A 12,213-nucleotide genomic window follows, 5' to 3' on the forward strand; every position below is an offset into this window, starting at 1 on the left:
ATTTACTGGAATATTCTGGATACACAAAAACTTTGTAATTTTTCGGACTATTTATGAATAGTTTTCAAATAAAGGCTAGATTATCGATAGTATATGTGTACTTATGCACGCTATAGAAGCGGGCTGAAATATCGATTATCTCATTTCCTGATCGCTCGCAGCCACACACACACACACACACACACACACACACACATAGGGCAAACGCTGATATATAGGTGAAAATAGCTCTGATTATCCCAAGACTGGTAAAATAAATTCCTTACCTCAGATCAGATGTTATCCAAAAAGATTATTCCAATTCCTGATCGCCATTCCGATCATGCTTATTGATTACAGTGTTGGGTACTGTAAATACATAATCCACGCTGTTCTGATGGCCGGCGATCACTTGGTCTCTTCAGTTGGCCTTGACGGAAAAGTAAAATGAGGAAACTGCCCCCCCCCCCCCCCCCCCCCCCCCCCCTTCGTCAGTCTAAAGTAATGGGGTGCAGTTACACAGGGAGAGACGATAGGGGGCGGTATCTTCCCAATTGAGCTCAGAGAGAGTCTGCAACACTAACCTGAGGCTCGATTGATGAAATATGAATTAAAATCGCCAATAAAAAGAAATATGACAAACAAATGCTATATAGCATTGGCGGGCACTCAAAGGTCGGCATGAACTAACGACAAAAAGCGTGGCTGGCTTTCAAAGTGTTAACGGCCGATACCCGACCGATATATCGGTGCACCCTGTCGTGGCAATATTATCATGTCATTATAGATCTATGTTAAAATACATATTCTGTCTTTGTACACCTTGACTTGGTTCAATAATGCCCAGACAACTAGGCTACAGTGTGTATGTCTCTTTAAATGACTCCAAGGTACCAAGGTCATATTTTCACTCCCTAGCCAGGCCATAACAAGGTCTTGTTATTGATTCCCTAACTGGGGCACATTTTGTTTATACTTTCAGTCATATCTGAATGTCTAATGTTACGTCTTGCAATTGTGTATTAATGTGTCTGACCAGAGCTTTTTGTCACTTTGTGGTCAGACGCTTGTGTGTGAACATGATGTATCTGTCTGTAAACTGATCTTTCATTGTGGCCACAGTGAAATAAACTATGTTCTATTTTTAATAACGACTCAGAATTATTATACAAAACGGCTCATCCTTTGTCCTTTAATAATTTCCATAACAACCGCTAGGCCCACTGGAGACATATGGCTCTGAGGGAGCTGTGAAGATCACAGTAGAGAGTCTGAAGAGGATGAGTTGCTATCGTCCTAATAAGAAGTTTGAACTGAGCAACTTCTATAGAAGTACGGTTGAGAGTGTCCTTACCAGCTCAATCACGGTCTGGTATGGAAACTGCACTGCTAAGGACAGGAAGGCACTCCAGCGAGTGATTAAAACTGCTCAGTACATCTCTGGAGCAGCCTTCCTCTCACTACAGGACATTTACTCTACCAGGGCCACCAGGAGAGCACATAACATAATTAAGGACAGTACACACCCCCAACACAGACTCTTCAACCTCCTGCCATCAGGCAGGCGATTCAGGAGTCTGAAAGCCAGAACTACGAGACTGGCAAACAGTTTCTACCCACAGGCCATCATCAGGCTCATGGATGCCAGCTCCTAAAAGCTTTCTTTCCCATTTCTGTTCGGACATTGGGAACAGCAAAGTGCATACAATCCTTCGAACGGAGATTGTAATTTCCACCATTCAACTTTAAAAGAGACGATAAATAAATCGGAACCAAACCAAGAATGGCCTTGTAAATCAAAATGTACCAATGGCTGAGCCGACGTGCACACGAGGAAGTCCAGTTCACGTTAGAATATAATACACAATGGTGAGTACGAGATCCACAGTTTGTAATAAATCTCAGAGCCCCATGATACACGCTATCCAGCATGTGGAGACTGTGAGCAGAGGCGTTCATATATAACACATCACCATAATTACTCAGTGAGCAGAGGCGTTCATATATAACACATCACCATAATCACTCACAGTGAGCAGAGGCGTTCATATATAACACATCACCATCATCACTCACAGTGAGCAGAGGAGTTCATAAATATATAACACATCACCATCATCACTCACAGTTAGCAGAGGCGTTCATATATAACACATCACCATCATCACTCACAGTGAGCAGAGGCGTTCATATATAACACATCACCATCATCACTCAGTGAGCAGAGGCGTTCATATATAACACATCACCATCATCACTCACAGTGAGCAGAGGCGTTCATATATAACACATCACCATCATCACTCACAGTGAGCAGAGGCGTTCATATATAACACATCACCATCATCACTCACAGTGAGCAGAGGCGTTCATATATAACACATCACCATAATCACTCAGTGAGCAGAGGCGTTCATATATAACACATCACCATCATCACTCACAGTGAGCATAGGCGTTCATATATAACACATCACCATCATCACTCACAGTGAGCAGAGGCGTTCATATATAACACATCACCATCATCACTCAGTGAGCAGAGGCGTTCATATATAACACATCACCATCATCACTCACAGTGAGCAGAGGCGTTCATATATAACACATCACCATCATCACTCACAGTGAGCAGAGGCGTTCATATATAACACATCACCATTATCACTCAGTGAGCAGCAGAGGCGTTCATATATAACACATCACCATCATCACTCACAGTGAGCAGAGGCGTTCATATATAACACATCACCATCATCACTCACAGTGAGCAGAGGCGTTCATATATAACACATCACCATCATCACTCAGTGAGCAGAGGCGTTCATATAACACATCACCATCATCACTCACAGTGAGCAGAGGCGTTCATATATAACACATCACCATCATCACTCAGTGAGCAGAGGCGTTCATAGTATAACACATCACCATAATCACTCAGTGAGCAGAGGCGTTCATATAACACATCACCATAATCAATCACAGGTAGAAAGGTAGACTCCACCAGTTTCCGTTTCACACCAAAAGAAAAGCAAGACTTATTTTCTAAAATAAAATCCGAGTAAAAGCTTCAGCTTCTTTGCAACATAATGGATATATGCTTTAAAAGACAAGTGGTCATCAATAAAAAATATCCTAGGTATTTAAAAGTAGATACCAACTCAATTTGTTGACCATCTCTGGTAACAATTTTATCAGACAATGTTGATCTTACTGTTCTAGAATTAGTAAAAAACATAAGTTTTGTTTTTTCTGCATTTAGAACAAGTTGCAGTTGACAGAGCTGCTCCTGTACTCTATCAAATGCATACTGAAGACAACATAACAGTGGTGCCCCTAAGACCATACAACTAGAGCGACACACAAAACCCCAGAACATTACAATATTTGTAATGGGGAGGAGCTTCTATCCCCAGGCCATCAGGATGCTCAATGACAATGACACGGCTAGATCCACAAAGAATGGATTGCATGGTGCTAATTGCACCCTTACTTACAATTCATTATGAATTGAAAATGGGGGACCAGTGGTGCAGTTTTCTGAGCAGAAGTACGTGCACGGATGTGCATGCGCGTGCACACAAAAATGCATTCACAACTTTCACTTGACTCGTCGCGCCGTGCGCCAAGTACACTTATCTATCACCTAGTCTTTGCATAATAATAGGATACCAATAGCATAACAAAGAAAGAGAAGTGCAAAACCAAAATACAAGCCCTGTACCAATTGGTGGGGGAACCAAATGGTCCCGACTGTAAGTATGAGACATTTCGTTGTGCTTCAGAAGGAAACTGTAAACTGTAAGTTACATTGTTAATTTAGTTTGTATTTACTTTTCTAGTTTAAGTTAATTCAATTAAAGAAATTGTAACTACAATATTGTATCTACAATTACATTTAAAACATTGTTTGTTTTTCAACCATATCTGTTGACAATATAATTTCTTTATATATTGAAGGCTACATCCTGCTACCTTTTTCAGCTTCTCTATTTCAAGGCAATATTTACAAAAACTAAACTAAAACTAGTAATTTCCTATACAAACATGTTTCCTACTATTTATGCATAATAGTCATCTGTTCTGTGCGCACGCGAGGGAGTGCGCGTGCACGTGGCGTCATTTAAACAGCGTACAGGCAGTTCTGATATTATATTACGACTGCACCCCTGTGGGGGACCCTGTCCCTGATGTAAACAAGACGAAAGTCTTTCTCTGGTCTGCAACCCCTTAACAATTGTGTGTATTGAACCGTACTGTATTGTACCCATTCTGCAATCTGTTAATAAAGTTTTGATTCAATCAATCACTGCGCAACATTTTAAGGGAGACAGTACCCCCGAAATACTCGTTTTGCTTTTTTTCCGACGATATTGAGATAAATTAGTGTAATATGTAATCATTATAAGATTTTGACCATGTCTTCTATGCAAAATCCTTTTCTTCAAAGTAACTGGTAACTGATGGGTTCAGATAAATGTATTGGAATAAACGGTACAATATTACCTTTGAAATGTAGTGGAGTAAAAGTATAAAGTAACTGTCGTGGAAATATTATCATGTCATTATGGTTTTATCATTTTACAGACTGTTACACTAGGATCTGCGTAATGTGTGTGTGTCTCTTTAAAGGACACACAGAGTATTCTGTTATAAAGCCCAGCCATAACCCAAGGTTAGAGAATTCCCATTACACTGGTTAATGTGTGCATGTCTCTTTAACATCTTAGTCATAACAGAGTTGTTGTCTGTTTCTAGTTTCTGAGAAAACCATTCTGCTTACCTTAAGTCATCATATCTGATATATTGTTATGTCTGGAAACTGTGTATTTGACAGGCATGTGGACAGCGTTCTGGGTCAGTCCTCAGCCAAACGCTAATGGTGACATACCTGCCTCTGGCTTTGTGACTGCCCTTTCAACGTGGCCACGTGGAAATTACGTTTCTATATTATTTAAATCACCTTTCTATTATTATCTGTAAATTACTTTCCTATTATTATTTGTTAATCACTTTTCTATTATTATTTGTTAAATAAACCTTATCATTATCAAACGTGACTCAGAATGATTAATGTAAACGGCTCATCGTTTGTCCTTTAATAATTCCCATTACATTCCCTAAAAAGTACAAGTATAGCTCGAAATTGTACTTAAGTACAGTACTTAAAAATACTTTCCACCACTGTGGGGTAAGCTGGAGTAATTATTTAGTTTTTATATCGTTTAGAAAATACTGTATAATATGTTTGGTCTTCTAGGTCTACTGGACCTGTCTTACTCAGCCAGCATAAGTTCTGCTCTGAACTCACACCCACCACCCTACAGGTCCCCCTACTGTTCACATCACAACATGACATCACAGCATCAACTGCAACAACCCCAGTTGAGCTCCCAGAGAGGAGAATCAAAGCTTGAAGATTATACTTTCACATTTGAAGCGTGTCCACTTCAAGAGGACGTAATGAGAGCAGCAGCATAACTGGACCACATACCACTTTAACATAACCTAACCTTTAATCAGAGCAGCAGAATTGGACCACACACCACCACTTCTTTAACATAACCTATTTTTCATCCAATTTAATTGTATTTAATTAAAGTAGCTCAAACTACTTTGCGAAAGATTATCCACATATGAAATGTAACACAGAATCATAAGAAAACATAATACAGTCACATGATGGCATACTATACCACTCAATTGAGTTAATTGTAAAGTGCAGCTTCCCACTTTAATAGCATGCCTACCAATCAGACATGAAATAGCACCAAATAACCCTGTCTTGGTTCTTCGCAGAACAGAAAGTCCATGGAACAGGCACGTGCACACATAGAGCCCAAGGGGTGCTTGAGCACCTGCCCTTTTGAGCCTCATAAAATTTTTTTTTTTTTTACCGTTACGCATATAGACTGCCCTTCCAACTGAAAAGTGTCAGGATAGAATCAAAATATTAGGTAAAGAGAGAGAGATGCCCCATATTCCATTGCAGTTTGCACGGCCTCCTCAGCGGGCCTCTCCGCGGACCTACAGTATATATTTTATGCATAGCGTGGGTGGTGATGATGGTGATAGAAACCGCTGTGGCGCATACAGTTGAATGCTGGTATTACACTCACTGAGGGACACGAAGAAGTCAAGTCCGATGGGATTTGGGAATCTCAAATACAAATCGGGATTGGAATAAAAAAGGCATTTATATTAAACAATACAGAATATACAGCACTTCTTGGGGTCTGTAGGGTAAGCACTTATTCCCTCCCCCTGAACATTTATGGAGATGTATGGGCCTTTTAAGTCAGTGATAAAAGTGTCTTTCAGGATAAGTGAGCTCCTGCACTGATTATTATAGTTCAATATTCAATATTTGATCACCAAAACCCCCCAAAAAGCATATGTGCGCGCTATGCACGCTCGGTTAAAAGACACACAGGTATAGTGCCCTTTTCAGCCTTTGAGCACCTGCCCCTCTAAAGTCCTGTGCACGTCCCTGCCGCCTGAATACTTTGGGCAGCCGAAGAGTGTTTCCGCGTCTCTGATTGGCCAGGTCATTTCTGGTCATGTGAGATGTACGCCCAATCGTGGGACCGCAAGTTTCTACACTGGTTAGCCTTAGGCGCTCGTTCGAAGTCGGTTAATATTAGAGTTTGTCTTAGAGCATGGCGATAGAACGCCTGCCCTGATTCCAACGGTTAAGCTTAGGCACTCTTTCGAAGTTGGTTAAGGTTAGAGTTTGTCTTAGAGCATGGCAATAGAACGACAGGTAGTTTGCAGGCTGTTAGACCCGGAAATAGGCGCAGAACTTGCTGTCCCACGATTGGCGCACATGTCACATGACCTGGCCAATCAGAGCGCAAAACTCGGAAGCACTCTTCGGCTGCCCAAAGTATTCACGCGTCCCTGCCATGGAATGTATGTGCAGGTAAAACAGTCGACAACACGCTGAACTGACACCTTTTTAGACCATTTGCCAACTTGATCCTAAGTAACAATGGTCAAACTTCTTATGACCACCTCAGTCATATCAGAAGGTCTCATTGAGTCCTCATGTGGTCTCAGAATAGTATTGTTTGTAGGTGAGGTTTTTAATGTTCTCAATTGACCATTTTCACCTTGTTTATAGTGGGTCCTTTCTGCCCTCTAGTGGTCAGAAAATTATTTCAGCTTTAATGTGTATTATCAAATTGTTTATAAAGATGTTAATGTTGTAATTGTAAAGTTGAAATCATGTATCCGTTAACTAACACTAAATACTGTTTAATCTCTTCTTAAGCCCTAGCCATATCTTCAGAAAATGTGCCTAAAAGTAAATTGAAGATTGCTCCACCTCTACAAGGGCTATTTGCATGTTCTTGGTATCTAGGGACATCTATGGATCTCATGGAATGTATTCCCAGTGTCAGATTGTGTCTCTTACTATGCTTGAGTAAATTGTAATGAACCAAATGAGAATATCATATTTTTCTTAATTATTATAATTATTTTCATCTTTGATGGTGAATAACCCCATGCTAACATTGACCAGGCCAATTCAGCACCTTCTTGAGATCAAGTGTACAAGAAATCTAAGCAAATTAATAAACAGCAGATGATTTACAGGTTTTTTTGTAGATACAGTACTGAATTTTGCCATTATTATATAGAATATATAATAATCAGGACTATAAATTACCTTATTATGGCCAAGTCATACATCTATGGATCGGGCCAAATCTCCTCTTTCCAATGGCAGAGTTCAATCTGGATTTAGTACCACCAGGCGCCCCTGACAGGGCAGCAAATACCGTGAATTAAATCAGTGAATTAAATAAATACAGTAGTTACATTTGAGTACTCTGATTGAGACGTGTTTTTTCCCTAGACGTTCACAGAAAGGTAAAGAAACAAACTTTTTTATTTTATTTTTTTATTTTATTGCAATAACGTTCAGGTTTTCTCGACCTGTGAGACATAATCACAAAAAAATTACGTTAAAAGATTATTTCACGCCAGACGGGCATGAGCTGGGTTGTGTAGTTTTATGAAATTTCAATGTCCATTGAAAGCCCCGGGTCTCCTCTGTTTTAGGACTACAAACATGCATGACACCGTCTTCATGACACGTTATCTCCTCGCATCAAATTCATCCGGCTTCCGCCGGGATGCGCCGAGATTATGAACTCATATTTAGAATAGAATAGAATAGAAATACTTTAATCATCCCGAGGGAAATTTGGCAATTTCACTAATAACACTTAAAATCTTTGGTAAACAAACGTAGTCCAAGCATTCCACTGTACTGTACATGTACCTTATATGTGACAACTGACTAAACAGAACTTGAAACTTGAAGTCACGTGACTTCTCTTCAGCGTTAGGGTGTCTCTCCAGGGGAGCGCGTGGTTTTTGTTTCAGTGGATGCTTTTCTCTCTTTTTTCCCTCAAGAACGCAGACCCCAAAAAGATAGAATACTAACTTTCTATCGCTTCAATCACATTGAAGTCCCACCGAGCGGACAAACACATGGAATAGTAGTTGCTAACCAAAGCTAACAAATGCGTTGCTACCCGGGCGAGAAGCAGGCTTAGCAGCGCAGATAAAAAAAAAAAAAACAAAAGTTCATATTGAGAGGTTGATGACTGATACTGTACACAAAGCAAGAGAACCTTAAAGGTTGATCTGATCCAAATGTAAACCAAATGTTCATTCTCTGGTTGATTGACTGAGGTCTTTGTCAAAATGACTAACGCTGGACGACATGTAAATATGAGTTTTTAATTGTGTTTGCTGTCTTTTGAGGCTGTGAAGGGGTTGGTGGACCTTAACCCGTGTGAAATCAATTTATTATAACCCTCTATATGACATACTGTTGTCCTGAGGCAACAAACCACATTTTGGCCCCCTTTATTATTATTATTATTATTATTATTATTATTATTATTATTATTATTATTATTATTATTATTATTATTATTATTATTATTATTATTATTATTATTATTATTATTATTATTATTATTATTATTATTATTATTATTATTATTATTATTATTATTATTTTAATAATGTTACCAGACATGTCTTTGTCTAATAGAACCAGGGGGTGGAGCCGTCCTTTCAGGAAGCAAAGCCACATGTGACGTGGGTCAGCGAACGATGAGATAAATATCAAATTTCTACACGTTTAAATTGAAATAACTTGGTGGAAAAAATATATGCTAATGTGCATATTTGATAGTTTAAATGTTATTTTTTTGTTTTTTTTTATTGACTAAAACTGTGTTTTTTCATTCATTGCCTCAACACAACATTGTTGCAGACATTAGCAACATTAGGGGGTTGAAAACCTTGGTGTTTTAGTACCTCGTAGCACAGTGCTACCCTGAGACCAATATCTGTTTAGTGTGTGTGGGGGGAGGGGGGTTATGATTGATATATTATCAGGGACCCACAAGCTCTCAAAACATTTTGTGAAACGTTTCTTTCCCCCCTAAAATAAAATGGTTATGTCATAGAGGGATCATTTCAACAAGGCTGAAGGTCTTCCAGGTTTTTTCAGGATTTCACTTAAAAAGAAATCTTTTACACAACTGTTTCTACAGAGTATTTCCTGTTGTTCTGCCTCTTTCCGATTATTCAGGATCACAAGTGAACGGTACACCTGACAACATGAAGGGAATGGTCACTAAGTGATCGATACACCCTGTAGTTACTTGTAGTGCAATTGTGCAGCTCCTGAAAACAGTCCAGCGTGTGTCCAGCGTGCCCTTGCTCCGCTCAGAAGCAGCAGAGAAAAAGAAAACTCTTTGGCTGAATGTAAAATCTTGTTTTCACGAATAAAAAATAAATATACAGTGTGCTTAAGTATTCAAATATATACAAAACATACAACATTTTTACCATCTATACATTGCGGAGATTCAGCGACATGAACATAAATCGATCCAAAACGAGCACGAAATTATCTACAAATGAAACAAACCCCCAAAAAAAGAAAACACTGAACGTTATGTTCACAAAGCTCATTGAACAACCAAAAAAAATTCAATAAAAATAGAAACGGGATCAAATGGTTTGTGACTTATCAACATTTAGATGGGGAAAAAAAGTGGGACCCCTGTCCTTCTGTGAAGACACGTCTCATCATGTCTCCAGATTCCTCTGTGAAGACGTGTCTCGGGGTAAATGTCTCAGGAGAAGCTCTCGTTCTCGCTCCAAGACGTCATCCAGTGCTTCCCTTCAAAAGAGTCAAACTTGGGTTTTCCGTGTTTACAATCGCGGGACTCCTTCCTGATCCGAACGGCGTGGTATCTGGGAACGCTGTCCACGACGTACTTGGAGCGCTGGAAGAATCCACACTGGAGGGGAAAACACACACACACACACACCGTCACACACACACACACACACACACACACAAACACACCGTCACACGTTAGTGCGTCACAAGTTAGGGCGTCACACGTTAGGGCGTCACACGTTAGGGCATCACACGTTAGGGCGTCACACGTTAGGGCATCACACGTTAGGGCGTCACACGTTAGGGCGTCACAAGTTAGGGCGTCACACGTTAGGGCATCACACGTTAGGGCGTCACAAGTTAGGGCGTCACACGTTAGGGCATCACACGTTAGGGCGTCATAAGTTAGGGCATCACACGTTAGGGCATCAAGCGTTAGGGCATCAAGCGTTAGGGCATCACACGTTAGGGCGTTACACGTTAGGGCGTCACAAGTTAGGGCATCACACGTTAGGGCATCACACGTTAGGGCGTCACAAGTTAGGGCGTCACACGTTAGGACATCACACGTTAGGGCATCACACGTTAGGGTGTCACAAGTTAGGGCATCACACGTTAGGGTATCAAGCATTAGGGAATCACACGTTAGGGCATCACACGTTAGGGCATCACACGTTAGGGTGTCACAAGTTAGGGCATCACACGTTAGGGCGTCACAAGTTAGGGCGTCACAAGTTAGGGCGTCACACATTAGGGCATCACACGTTAGGGCATCAAGCGTTAGGGCATCACACGTTAGGGCGTCACAAGTTTAAGCATCACACGTTATGGCGTCACACTTACTGTAACATGAATGAACCCATGCCAGATATAAATGGCTGCATTTATATAACAGCTTTTATCCAAAGCGCTTTACAACCTGTGCCTCACATTCACCCGTTCACTCACACATTCACACACCGATGACAGAGGGCGACCATGCGAGGTGCCGACCTGCTCGTCGGGAGCAGTTAGGGGTTAAGTGTCTTGCTCAAGGACACTTCGACGCGCTGCGAGGAAGAGCTGGAATCGAACCAGGGACCTGCTGAACCACTGTCGCCCCCATGTTATAAACATGAACTGCAGACGATGTAATCGGGACAGCGTTTGCAAAGTATGTTAGAACATGCTTGGCTTGAGAGAAGTGAGTTATTCAAGGTAACGATATGACATTTTGAGCAGTCAGGTCGAAGCAGTAATGCAGACAGAAAAGGTCCCGCGAAGCACAGAGAGGACAGCGGACGTTTGAAACAAAGGATCGGAGGGTTTGAAGAAGGGAAGGAAACGTCATGCCTGTAGTTATGGAAAGGTGCAGATCTCTTGAGACAAAATACTGTACAAATACCCGTATTTATATCGCTAATATATATAAAAAAATCTATATGGATTTCTTATCCGACACCAAATTTATTTCATCCTTTCAATAAAGTTTTTCTTCGTCTGTCTAGATAAGATCTTAAAGAATCGCGATCCCAGACGACATACCGCCGTGTGTGTGGCTGGCGTTCGTACCGTATGTGTCTATTTAGAGTTCTGCCCCGTAGCATCTGCCGATGTGACAGTCAAGCGTCCCCCCCCCCCCCCCCCCCGCCCCAGAGCACCGGCAAGAGGGTTAGTCTCTGTTGTTGTTGTCCACCACGTTGCCATGGCGTCTGCGTTTTACCCCGGGGGTTGCGTCTGAGAGCACAAACCCTTTTTTACGCCTCAGTAGAGAGTTTGTCTTTGTCGGACGGCTGGACGTGGATCTCGGCCTTGTGGTACGCGGCGTCGTACTGGTCCTTGGGGGGTCTCTTGAAGAAACCGCACTGAGGGGGAGCGAGGGGCGAGGAGGGGTCAGTGACATCATCACACAAACAAGAAGTACAGACAATATCTGAAGGAAACTGTGGCTGGAAACATGAGAGTCGCTGTGAACAAATAAACGTAAATGTACAACGTCTGTCTTTAATTTTAGACCCAAATAGGACCCCGTT

At 41.2% G+C, this 12,213-nt stretch overlaps 1 protein-coding gene across 1 annotated transcript in view; it reads right to left on the reverse strand.

Annotated features, from left to right (window-relative positions):
• Nucleotides 1–10,150: 10,150 nt before the first annotated feature.
• itga6a (integrin, alpha 6a) overlaps nucleotides 10,151–12,213 on the reverse strand; it is a 139,096-nt gene continuing 137,033 nt past the window's right edge. The window contains exons 25-26 of the mRNA XM_084314728.1: nucleotides 11,932–12,045; nucleotides 10,151–10,319 (exon numbers count right to left, since the gene is read on the reverse strand). Of these exons, the coding sequence (XP_084170854.1) occupies nucleotides 11,938–12,045 (108 nt within the window). The 3' untranslated portion in view covers nucleotides 10,151–10,319; nucleotides 11,932–11,937. The remainder of the gene's footprint in view (nucleotides 10,320–11,931; nucleotides 12,046–12,213) is intronic.

Source organism: Notolepis coatsorum, assembly GCF_963971535.1.
Source record: "Notolepis coatsorum genome assembly, chromosome: 5".
NCBI lineage: Eukaryota > Metazoa > Chordata > Actinopteri > Aulopiformes > Paralepididae > Notolepis > Notolepis coatsorum.